At 27.5% G+C, this 13,737-nt stretch overlaps 1 protein-coding gene across 1 annotated transcript in view; it reads left to right on the top strand.

The window, feature by feature from the left end:
• Positions 1-13,162, top strand: part of LOC107445605 (nonsense-mediated mRNA decay factor SMG7) — a 62,999-nt gene extending 49,837 nt beyond the window's left edge. The window contains exons 22-24 of the mRNA XM_043050198.2: positions 4,769-4,943; positions 5,621-5,667; positions 12,251-13,162. Of these exons, the coding sequence (XP_042906132.1) occupies positions 4,769-4,943; positions 5,621-5,667; positions 12,251-12,334 (306 nt within the window). The 3' untranslated portion in view covers positions 12,335-13,162. The remainder of the gene's footprint in view (positions 1-4,768; positions 4,944-5,620; positions 5,668-12,250) is intronic.
• The last annotated feature ends 575 nt before the right edge of the window (positions 13,163-13,737 follow it).

The raw sequence follows: 13,737 nt of genomic DNA, 5'->3' as shown, positions 1-13,737 counted from the left end.
CATATTTATTCTCAATTTGATCTAAGCTAATCTTTTTCTCTGCAGATCTTTAATTTTTTTAAGATTTTATTTGTTTGTTTGTTTTTTAAATTTCATATTTATATCAAATATTCAGTAACTTTTTATGACTTGTATATAATGTTTACAAAAAAGCTCACAAATTAAAAGGTAGATAGTTTTAAGTTTCTATAAGTGGGAGTATTAAGTTGTAGGAGTAAAAGTGTGATTATTAAGTTATAATACAATTTGACTTAGTAATCATGTATTTAATATATTTTAATTTTTTATATGTAGTTATATAAAAATTATATTTGTTATATTGTAGCAAAAAATTTATTCAACTAAAATGGTTTGAACTTAATGAATATAAAAAAACTCAGTAAAACCTAATTTTAAAAATTATTTCAGTTTGAAAAATTAAATTCATATTTTTGTTTAATGTTTTGAATGTTGCTTTTTAAATTTAGACTTTTTTGATATATTAAAAGTAATATGATAGTACATGAATTCCTTTTTGTTGAAACTTTTGTCTCATTGAAATTAAAATAACATAATTCCTGGAATTGTCCTTTTGAAAGTAGCGTATTTGAATTTCATTAGATAAAAGATTTTAGCTTTGTAAATGTTTTTAATTTATCAAATAGTTTCAAATCTATGTTCTGATTTGTTTTGTCACCATTAGTTGCTGGGTTATTTGTTTTTTTAGTTTGTTTAAAAGTTCAGTTCTTTTTATTACTTTTGTTTAAATTGGCTTAGTTGAAAAAGGTGCAAAGCATTGCTTAAATGAAACAATATTGTTTTTAAGAAAAGAAAGTTAAACTTGTTTAGAATTTCTTTCGAAATTGTAGAGAAATAATGTATTAACTTACGCAAGTCATCAAAAGTTATTGTTAGAAATCATGCATTTAAAACTCCAGATTTAGTAGATACCCTTTGTGTACCAAATATATTTGTATAACAAACATCAGCAATTTTTATTTATTTTTTCTGTCTATTTTAAACTTTTGTAATTTAATTTATCAATTAAAAGAATTTGTGATTCATATTTATAAGCAAAATAAAATAATTGGATTATTTTTTTTAAATCAGTTTTTAGTAGTATCCAACATTTTATAAGAATTCATTCATTTTTAAATTGTGTGTTATTTCAGGCTCTGTCACATTATGCTTCATTAAAGGAATTTAATTGTTGTTTAATACACTTAAACTTTAAACAATTCTCGGGGGCTCGCTCAATATTATTAGTTAAAGTTAACAAATTAATATAGCTTTGCTTGAAGTGTTTTATTTATTTATTAATTATTGAAATTCATATATATGGCCAAATTTTGTGCCAAGTAATGAGGAGATGGAGACGACCGAGCATGTTGCCGAAGGCTGCTTATATATGTTTTTACAATAAATTGGAGGATTGGTATTGAACTTTTCATTTTACACTAGCTGTTTTTTGTTTCATTTAATAAATAACATTAAATGATATAGTCTAGGGGTGCACAATCTGCAGGCTACATGCGACCCGTCAGCCTTAGATGTGCGGCCCTCAGTTGCAATCTGAACAAATGGGGGAAAAAGTAAATTTTTTTTTTTGAAAAGTAAAAAAAAAATTCAGAAATTTGAAATGTATGTTTTTGACACACCCAATCTCAATCAATGTTTTCAATGGTTAACGCTACAGATTTGCTCATAGTTTAGAAAATCCCAATATTTTTAATATGTCATTATTACGATATATGAATTTTAGTTATCACTTTTGACGCTCTTTGTGTGTGCCTATTTCATCGTAAATACAATTATTTTTCGGTAGTTATTGCTACACATTTCCAGGTGGTTTTTACATTTTCGTTATTTTAGCACGATATTATTAAAAATCACGAGTAAAGAATCGCTCATTTCGATAAACATTTTTTCACCTGGTTTATTTGTATTGATTTTATCGCAAATCAAATTATTTTTCAATTGTTATTTTGCCAATTATTGCTGCACATTTCTACAAGATTTTAAAAGTCCCGATATTTTTTATATGCTATTGCGACTTTAATTTCGATTCCCGCATTTTTTTCATAAATTTTGGACGTGCTTTATCTACGCCAATTTTATCATAAATATAACGGAATTTCGATAATTTTTTGGGTAGTTATTACTAAGCATTTCCCTGAGGTTAAAAAAAAAATCTGATATTTTTACTGCTATAATTTGACAGCACGCGAGTTTTGAATAGCGCATTAAAATAATTACTTTTTACGTGCTCTATTTGTACCGATTTTAACTTAAATATAAGAGGTTTTTATAAAGTTTTTTTTCCTCTCTTTCCCGTTATTGCGGCATTTTTACTTGTGATTTAGAATATCATGATATTTTAACACAATATTACAACTCGTAAAATTCAATTCTGTTTTAATTTTCTTTTTTGTAAAACGAGATTTTTACATTTATATTAAACACGGTCCCTTTTTGCAAAAAAATAATTCAAAGCATGTGCATATTTCTTTAGTCCCCTGAACACGTGTAAGTAACACATGCTCAATCTATTCTTTTTGTGGTCACATGGTTTGAAAATCACATATCGCGTTACGCTTTTAAAAATCGTACATTTTGATTTTTCTCATAATTTAAAAGTCGAACATCGTAATTCGTATTTAGGCGATCTTAGAATTGCGCATCGCATTTCGTAATAACTGACAGCCGTGATTCTCTCAGAATATCATACCTGTATATCAATAACTCAAAAGAAAAAAAGAAACGAAGTTTCTGAAGAAATGAGTTTATTTAAAAACATTAGTAATAAAAAATGTCACAAACAGAGTGACGAAAAGAAAGAATACAAAATGATCTGCTTCAACAGAAGCTTAAATACAGATAACAGGTGACGTCATGATCCACGCAAGAACGACCAACAGCAAATGAAAATAAACTGGCCGATCCCCGCAGACCATGACGTCACCGACGCAAGTTGAATGCATGAGATCGACGACGGAAAATCGAACCTCATACCTTTTAACTTCTATTATTTGTCTAACAATAACATTAACGAGATTTAAAAATCATCCATCGCAGTTCGTGTTCTGACGTTTTAAAATAACATACGTGTTACTCTTCTAGCAATTCAAAAATTATATACCGCGACTCATATTCATGGGATTTAAAATCCACATATTGCGATTCATATTCACGTATTTTAAAAATCCTACATTGTGAGTCGTCTTTTTGCAATTTAAAAACCACACATCTCTTGATTCGTATTCACGCGATTTGAGAACCATGGATCGCTTTTTTTATTTACGCAATTTTAAAATAACACATCGCTATTTATATTCGCGAGATTTAAAAATCAGGAAAGGAATAACATCATCTAGGACACATTCCAAAACTGTCCTAAGTTTAATACTACCCACAACAACAGCTTCAGTTGAAAGACTGTTTTCCAGAATGAATTTGGCATATTCAAAATTACTGAGCAGTCTTTAAACAAAATCATTAAATTTTCTTTTTATGGCTCAAAAAAGCTATCACATGATCGAGTAGATAAAATTAAAAAATATTAAAAAATTTTGCAAATTACAGGATAACCATTAAAAAAAATTTTTAAACCTTTTTCCACCTACTTAGACCATTTTATATCATTAAATTTTGACTTTAAAAAATTGTAATCAAGATAAGTTTCAAAAAAAGTAATGTAAATTTTATTAATTGTTAATATATATGTGTATTAATTGTAAATTACAACTGTCAAAAAAATTAAAGTTAAAAAAACATTTGTCATAAAAGTTGTAAACAAAAATACTATTATTTTTTTATTATTAAGGAAAATAGTTCCTTCAAAATTCATGTTTTCTTTCTCTCCTTTTCTTCCCTCTCTCAGCCCCAGCCTCTTATAATTAATTTGAAATAAATGTTTTAAAGTTCAAATATATTCACAATTAAATGCTAAATCGTATTTTCCACTCAAGGGGTTTTGTCTTAATTTTAATCATTTTTAAACCCTATAAACTTTCTTTGAATCAAAGTATTTAGCTTACATTTATTTTAATAACTAGAATTATTTCTTTAAAATTTAATTCTACGAAAATTTATGTTTAAATAGACTTTTGTATTATGCAATATGATTAAAAAGATGAATTTTCCCCTAATTTTTAATTATTTAAATTTTTTTATGATAAATTGATTCTGTTTTTCTGTTTTTTTTATTTATTTATTTATTTTTATTTTTTTTTTAGTAATCAGTTTTGAAGTTTCTAATTTTAAACATTTAAAAGTATTTAATTTTATGCAAAGATATTACAATGTTAACTGACAAAACGAATTTAGTGCTTAGAACAATGATGCTTATATAACAATTACTATCAACAATTGCTGTCAATATGCCTGTCTAAATACTTTGGCATACGGCTCTTCATTAGTCAATCTGCTGTGCATGTGGCCTTCCACTCAAAAAGGTTGTGCACCCCTAATATAGTCAATAATTTTTTATATTTAAGAATTGCCAACTAGTTCTAATTCTATAAACAAAATATTCCAGAGTAAATTAGTAATGTTGATGTAACTTAAAAATAATGCTAAAACAAAAGCTTTATAAAGATTGTGCATATTTTTTTTTAATATTTACTTATTATTTTATATTGCATGGGCCTTGGTTTGAAAATCATAGTGCTCTGAAAAGGGTTAAAAGTTTTTACGTTTGTAAGTTATGTGTTATAGTTAAATAATTATTGATACAAAATGATAATTGTTGATAAGATGGTGTTTTGATTATAAAATATTAAAAATATAGGTTGTTGGTCGTCCCGTATCTCAGAATTTGCAGAGTACATTATCAGCGCAGCAGATTCAGAATGCCAATGGATCTTCTGCTCTCTCCCATGACTTAGGTTCCAACACCTACTCTCTTTTCAACTCCCCTTGGCCACCAAACATGGCAGCAGTCTCTCGACAACCCTCTAAAGAAGGTCAGTTATTGAAAAAAGTTATTTATGGTTTATGTAAATATGTAAGAGTAAAAAGTTGAATAAAAAGACTACATTGCTGATCTGCCTACAAATTGAATTAATTAAAAAATTTAATTTATGAAATTTTTGGTGTTGCAAACGGAGTGCAATATTTGTGTTTTTGCTGCAGATTATTGATTAAAAACAAAACATAAACAATAAAATTACTTGTTTTTTTTAATTCTGTTCCTTTTATTAAAATTTAGCTCTTAATAATTTATCTACGGAGCAAAATTAGGAAATGTTGCTACTCGCCACTGGTAGTAGTTTTATCAGTGAAACTTGTGACCGCTTTTTCAGAAATTAAAATTTTTAAACAATTTAAAAACTGTTGATATTAATAATAAGGCACTTCTCAGAATATAGCCAACATTATAAGATTCATTTCTAAAATGAGAAAAAAATTTTAAGTAACTTAACAAGCGTGAAATTATAAAATATTCCTAATAACTTCATATTTATTAAAATTATAATAAATTATGCCTTATTGTACAAGGTATGTTAAAAAAATTAATAAAATGGGCTTTTGTGAGTATTTTATGCATGCGCTTATTTAAATTATTCATGGATAGTTAAAAACAAAATTACTTTTATTATTATAACTATTCAATAAACTAATTTTTTTTCTCTTTTAACAGGTCAGCATGGCAACATTGAGCCACTGTTCATGCAGTCCAGAATTCAGGTTTGCATTTTTCTTTTTAATGTTGCATAAAACTCTTTTTTTAATTATTATTATTTTTTATACCTGGTAGGGCGACCCGGGGTAATTCACAATCACTCTGTTTCTGGGATAAATAATGATCACCTAAGTTTTATTTTTAAAAAATAATTTTTTTTTAAATTTGAGACATGGACAAGAATGCTTGTACACTTTACTAAAGTATAACTACATTTACTTAATAATAGTTTTTTGTTTAATCTAACAAAATAAGTATCTTTTAAAATGCTTTCTGTATTTTCCATTTCAAAGATGGGTTTCAAAATGTGCACATTTCTGCAAAGATCCCCCTCCTTCTCTTAATAATAAATATTTTGAGTTACTTTCTTTTTCTTTGATATAAAAATAGTGTAAGCTTTTGTTTAATTGTTTCACATCTACTGTAAACATTATAATTGATTATAGGAAACTATATCAAATGTTGCCCCCTACAGATGGGGTAATTATTGATCACTGGGGTAATTCCTGATCATTGTCATTTCTTCTTATAAATAGTATATAAAATAGCTAATAAATAGCTAATTGTCTTTTCTTAAATAACAGTTCATATTTATTAAGTGGAACAACTATAAAATATATTTTAACTGTCATCACAAAATTTGTTTTTAACTGTATACAAGACTGTATTCTGATTTGCACCATTTCTGGTTTGTCTTACCTTGCTTCTATCTTAATTTTATGTGTGTACATTGTTAGAATAATTTTTAAGTTTATAAATTAGCCTAGTATAAATATGGTGAGAAATTATAAGCCTAAAAAGGATACTAAGCTTCTAGAAAACAAAATTAGTGAATTTCTTTTAATGATTGAAAATGAAAATTTCAGTGTGAGAGCTGCTGCCAGAGCTGTTGACATACCTTACTTAACTTTACACTTTCCCTTAATGAAGTTAAAAAATCCAGCAAAAGTAACCCATGTGGGAACTCTCTTATATTTCAGAAGAACATGAGAATGAGTTGGCTGATTGCCTAAAATGTGTGGCACGATGCAAAGATTTTTGAAAATTTAAAGCGTTAATCGTTGTTCTTGCTTTTAAATAAATAGTTTTTTTAGCTGCTTAAACATATCTTTTTGGTTTATTTTTTTATCTTGATGTCTTATTTGTTAATTACCATTATATAATTATTTTCAAACAGCCCCTTTACAATAAAAACTGGTGATCATTAATTACCCCAGAAGTGATCAGGAATTACTCTAAAAATGATCAAGACCAGGGGTAATTCTTGATCACTAAAAATTTTAAATCTTTTAAATTCTAATTAGATTTTCAAACAAAAGAAGTTGGCATTGGACTCATCTCATATAGCCTCAAACTTCCAGTAAATATTAAAATTCTATTTTGAATAGTTTTTTCACAAAATAGATGTTAGCGTTTTTTGAGGAGGAATTACCCAAAGTCACCCTATGTTTAGAAATCATGTTTTCTTTTTATTGAGAATATTCCTCTTTTCTAAACTCATTTTAATTTAAAACAAAAAAAAAACCCAAAAAACTGCACAAGTTTTTTTTAATTTTCTGTTCCCCTTTTGCAAAATGTCATGCAAGTTGTGTTGCACACTTTAATTGTGAGTTTTTGATATCAAAAAATTGTGTTGAATGAAAATTTTTGAAAAGAAATTATTATTTAATGTTATGTTCAATAATTATCTCCCATTTCATACGTCCTTCTCACCGTCCATCATTGTCAATTTTTATCGCCTGTCGCAGAGTCGTAAAACCGCCTAAAGCACAAATAGTTGCCATTAGGGTAACTAATTCTCTTTAATAGCGTATAAAACCTAAACTGCAGATGCAATTTTGACCAAATTCAATATATATGTCCATCCCCCAAACATATCCGAGGAAGCTAAATTTATATAAGCTGTAGGGAAGTATTAATTTATAAAAGTTACACATTAACTCTTAGGCTGTCATCTTATGCCAAAATAATTTGATTAACTTAGCATTTCTTATTAATTTAAGTAATTCTATAGTCATATATTAATTTGCAATTTGTGAATTAAAAATAATAAAAAAACTGAGTAGCATAAGAAGATGGAAAAAATCTATTTTTGGCAAATGAGAAAAATAAGTCTCTATTAATATTGATAATGTAAATAAATGTATATTTTAAAAGAGTTTATATAGTGAATATTTTCTTTTATTATCTTATCTTTTAGGTATAAAAATACTACAGCTGCATAGTTTTAAATCCAAATCATGATGCTACATTAATATTATGCATGGTTGATCTTTTTTCAGAAAAAGCTTTTAAATTAGAATTGAAATATTTTTATATATTACTTATTTTCAGATAATGATATTTTATACTTTATGATTTTTGATGTTTTATTATATCTCACATTAGAATAGTCTCTCCTTTGAAAAAGGCCTGATTAATAGGTTTACTTATTTGTCAGGATTCTCCGAGTCTACTGTTTTTACAAAAGGTTTATGAAGAAAAAAAATTAAGCTTAGTACCAAGATCACTAATAATTTTGAGTTTGTAGAATAAAGAGGATAATTCGTAAAGAAAAAAAAAATTCACTTCTTCCATTCATCAGTCTTGTCCATCTTCAATACTCCTGCAAATTATAATTCATTCTGTAGTATTATTTAGAAATCTTATTTATCCTTAATTATTACATTTTATATGGAGAGAGAAAACATAAAAAAAATTTAAACGTTTTTTAAAAGTGAAGAAAAAAAATCATTAAAATAAAATATTTTTTAACAAAATTAAAAAGTCAGAAAACAAAATAAGAAAAAGATATTACTTTACCATCAGCTCACAAGTTTTTTTGCCTTCTAAATGTATAATAAATTGCATAATGTTGAAGTTACTGAAATGATTCTTTGAAAAATGTAAAGCATAATAAGTTATGTGATTAGTTTAAAATAATATTTAAACATATAATTTGCTTTAAATTTAAGGATTTCTAGAATCATAGTAAACGTTCATGAAATGAAATGCACTTATCCTTTTTATACTCATGGTATGTTCATTTGTATTTTTCAATGTTGGAATTTTTTATGATTTACATTGTACAAATAATGATCGACTTTTATCTGTATTATATATTGAAATGAATGAAAAAAGATTTTTAAATATTTGTTTTCTGAGCATTCCAAGTATATAATTTAAGATTTTATTGAACTTCCAAAAGTGTTCATAAAGTTTAATTAGTTATGTTTGAATGAACATAGCATGTACAACCAATATATACAATATGCATTTCATTAAGAAATAGTTCATTTTGTAATTTATATTTTCTTCTGTAATTAACAAGATTTTTATCACATTAGTTAGCAAGCAAAAGTAAGATTCATAAATATTAAATGAACTACACTTTTGGTACTTGTTAAAATGTAAAACATAAATTTAATCTTAAAGTGTTATGACAATTTCTTGAAAATATCAGAAGAGTCTCTTTATTTCTTATTGAAATATTTAAACGTAACAGAAACTATTGAGTCCCTAAGCGGTTTCGCAAATTGAACTGAACTAATCAGAAAAGATTCTTTCTATTCCAACTGTAGTAAGGTAAGCAGTGAATAATTGAGTTATTAGAATATTCTAAATTATGGACTTAATGGTCCATAATAGAGATCTTAATATGAAATGGGGCTATTTTGGATCCAAATATTTGATGATTCAGAATATTTTTTTAACTAAAAAATTTTTTTTGACATTTTTTGTCTAAAAAATCATATTTTATTTTGAAATATTGGATTTTTTCTAATATATACCCATTGATGTATTTTAACAAACCCTGAAAAGTTTACAATACAAATAAATTATGCAATAAATATGTGTATGCATATTACATGTAATTCGTTTTATAGATAAGTAATGTACTGTAATTAAGCAATATTTTTTTATTTTTGTTTAATCATGATAACTAGCTTGATATCGCAGACTTCAATATCTCGTAAATCTAGTTATGTCCAAAAAGTATTTTTCCCCTTGGCATTATAAATCCATTTAATGTTAATTTGAATTCCTATGTCAAAGGGTTCCTTTGTAAAACCTTATTATGTCGAATTACTTTTAAGATAGAAAATGAATTTTTTCGGAAAAATCACAATGTAAGCTCATTGCAACCCAATTTGTTTCTATTTATTGCATAATTGCTCTTGTTTTACTTTTAAAAATAAAATGTTCATTGTTGTATTTAGATTTATAGTCAACTATCAATACATATTTAATAGTAATTATTCTTATGTTTCATGTGTCTACTTTTTAGAGTAATATTTTTTTACTTTTTAGAACGTACTTAGTTCTGAACTTGTTATCTCAAAAACTCGAATCTGCTGCGCTATCGCGAAATTTTTTTTGCCTTCCTTCAACTTTAAGATATCAAAAATATACTGTACTTTAATTTTTTCAAATATTTAGCTAATTTGTTTATCATAATTTTGATTACTGAAATATGTTCTCATATTACTGAAATAAATTCAGATTACTGAACTATTTACTTCAAAATTTTGTATAAAAAGTTATTCATTGTTATAGTTAGTTAAAGTTTATAAAACAATAAGTTGATAATTTCAAAGAAAAATTTGGTTTGATAATTGTAAGGAAAATTTATTGGAAATAATAAATTGTGAAAAAAAACCCTTTTGGTTATAAAGATGGTTTTTTTTTTAAGTGGGCTTAATCCGACTTTTCTGAGTTGGATCCACCTTTGAGGAGAACCTTGCAAGGTGCATAGCTTTTTTAAAAAGTGCTTAAAGGTGCTTATTTTTTTGTTTTTTAAAAGCCCTTAAAGGTGCTTTATCATATAAATTTTTGACCCGAATTGCGCAAAATGCATAGACGATTCTTGCATTCTCATGAACAACTCTGCTGCAATTTGCAAGAGATTCTCAATTCCAGACTTCATTTTCCACCCCCTGAAATCGAACTGAAAAATCTCTCGAATGTTTGCTAATCACGGGGACCAACTAAACATTGCCATTTTGTTGGTTGGTTGTTTCAACATTGCCAAGTGCTTAAAAATATTTTTGAGTGCTTAAAAAGGTGCTTATTTTTTGTTTCAAAATTTGCCAGCTATATTAAGTAATACTGTTCTTTTTTTGGCCTTTTTTAGTCTATTTATTTGTGTATTTTTTCTAACAATGACATTTATTTGTGTTAATACCGCTACCAATAATATAATTATTGGTAGCGCTTCGCGCTGTCGTGCCACAGGTCCCTGGTTCGATCCTCGGGCCGGGCAAGGTTGACTCAGCTTTTCATCCCTTCAGTGAGTCGATAAATGAGCACCAAGTATGCTTGGAAACTGAACACTGGGGGTTCCACGTTCGGCTGACCACCTGACCGGAACATCTGCTCCTGCACCCCAAAGCCCAAGGTCGAGAAAACTGAGATGGGCACAGTAGGCCTTGGCCCTCAAGGGCTGTTGCGCCGCTGAGTTTAGTTTAGTTTTTAGCAAATTTCTGTTATGTAGGGTGTATATGTCAACTGCTCTAAAAAGCCAAGTATAAAAATTTCTAAAATTAAAAAACATAAAAATATTGAGTCTTCAAAATTTTCTTAAGCTAAAAATATATTATTTTTTGCTCCGGATATGATGCATTCGCCATCAAAGAATGATGTAATAACAAATGCTGTGGGGGACCAGTTAGTCAGGAGATCTTATAAAAGCAGGAAATTCCTGCATTGACGACATCTGTCAAACAATACTAGACATGTGGATTCAAATGTTTTTATAAAATCATTTAAAAAGTGTGCAATTTCAAATTCTTTGGGTGAAGCTGATTCTTTGTAGGACTCAAATGAGGAGAATCTGACATTGATGATATTTTGGGATCTTGAATTTGTAGCTTTATAGTATATATAGTAATATTTTCACTGTATTCTATTTTCTTGAAAGAATCTTAAATAAATTGTTTTAACTTTTCTTATTTTTAATATTTTTTTTTAGTGTAATTTAAAGTTTCTGAAAAAAGAATTTTATATGCAGAAAAAAATATGAGAAAAGGCAAATATAATTCGATGTAACATATAAAAAATGGTTTTTTAAATTAATACAGAATTATTAATATTTATATCATTATTTATAATGCATCAGTAACAATTGTCTGACTTTACTATCTGTGTCTATCCCCTGATTTCCGTAAAATTTTAGTAGTTTGAAAAATCGATTTATTCACCAGGATATATCACTCAATCCACAAAAAATCCCATAATTCAATAAATTTAAACTTGTAAAATACACTTTTAAGTTGAGAAAATTAATTTTCCTTATAAATATCACAATGAGAATAGAATTCAACTATTTTATGCTAAGAGGGCTTTTCTTGTTAATTACTTTTCAAAAAAGTTTCAATGAAATCAATTTTCTGCTTTTTTATATTAGTGTAAATGTAAAATCGTGCCTCAATCATAAAAAAAATATCAGGTTTTTTAGGCTAATAGGAAAAGCAGAAAATAATTTTCTGTTAAGCTTTTTTGAAAAGAAATTAGCAGTATTGAAGCTCTTTTTGTATAGATCAATTCAATCATAAGATGGTTTATTTAAAAAAAAAATTAAGTTAAAAATAAAACTTGTTTCTCTTCCAGTCGCTGTGGTCGGGTCCTGGGCCATCTCCCCTGGAGCGCCTACTGGAACAACAGAAGCAGAGACGTGATGGTGCTACACAGTGAGCCCACAGCTGACGTGTTCACTTTTGTGAAAGAGTCCAATTACATATTCTTTCAGTCATTTAATAAAATAGATGGCAGATCAAATTGCCCTCCTCTCTATGAAAAAATAAAAATAAAGATGCTTGACGACAGCTAAAAGGCATCCAGCAGAAGGGAGGAGGAGCTCAGAAGATGAGCGCTATTCTGCACTGTCATGAGGCACTGCATCAGAATTCCTTTTACATATTAAAAGGTGTGCTTTGTTCGACCAAATACATGCTCACTATAGTTGTGCATTACAAATATTATTATTATCAACTACTATTTACAAGCTCATTCTCTGCAGACAGGGTTGAGTTGTTTTTTATGGTAGCTTTTGGGATCTACGCACGACTTTTCATGTCAAATCACATGCTTAGTCGGATTTTTGTTTCTAAAAAAAAAAGAGAGAATACAAAATCAAACTAAGGGATGAAAAATCCTTTTGTTCGCTTCTTTGAAATTCAAATAGGATCGCAATGTGTACATAAGTAGCCTATTTGGGTTTTAGAACGGAGAATTTCTTTTTTTGCACTATTACTCTAAAAGCTTTATTTTTGAAAGAAAAAAGTAGAGACCTTTTTCGAAGTTCACGGAGACTGGATATAGATTTTAATCGGTCATTTTAAAACGATTTTTAAGTGCCATCCAATTCACCCACAGAAAAGATCCTGGAAAATTTTTTTTACACATATTTACCAGTAAAACGTTTTTTTTTTTTTTCCCTTCATCATAAATCTTTTTTTTTTTTAAATATGAAACTGATTATGTATTTAGGGGTCACATTTAAATAAAATTATTTATTCTTGTGTTTCTGTATGATAATTTGTTGAGCGGTAAGCTTGCTAACCCTGAGGGTCCATAATGTTTGTTTTTTTAAATGTCATTATTACTATTTTTGCTTTCAGTTTTTGAGCTAGATTCTCTAAAACATCATTTTGGGTAAAAATGCTCTCTTAGTTTTAACATTTTGTCAATATTATGAGTGATTTAAACATTTTAATCATATGTGATAGCATTGTAAGAATATATCTATAGTACTTATGTGTAAGCTTACACTTTTGGCTTGTGTCCATTTTTTACTAAAACTCAGAAAAAAAAAGAGGAAAAAAAATTATTAAATGAAATGTGGCATCAAACATGCATATCCATTCCATATCAACACACTATCTTGTTCTCCTCTTAAAACTTGTCAGACCAGGTGTAGGAAAAATTATCCTTTATTAACTGATTATTTTAAGTGCCATCTTCATTTGTTAAAATTTTTTTATTCATTTTTAATGTTTTGTCTGTGATTTCGTCTTTACAAATAATATTGAACTTTAGTTCATTAAAAAGTTTCATCATTCAGATAGGGCCTCAAAAACACTCATCTAGTATTTATG

The sequence above is a fragment of the Parasteatoda tepidariorum genome, chromosome 3 (genome assembly GCF_043381705.1).
Source record: "Parasteatoda tepidariorum isolate YZ-2023 chromosome 3, CAS_Ptep_4.0, whole genome shotgun sequence".
NCBI lineage: Eukaryota > Metazoa > Arthropoda > Arachnida > Araneae > Theridiidae > Parasteatoda > Parasteatoda tepidariorum.
Note: the sequence above shows the minus strand (reverse complement) of the source record. Positions and strands in the feature narration are given on the sequence as shown.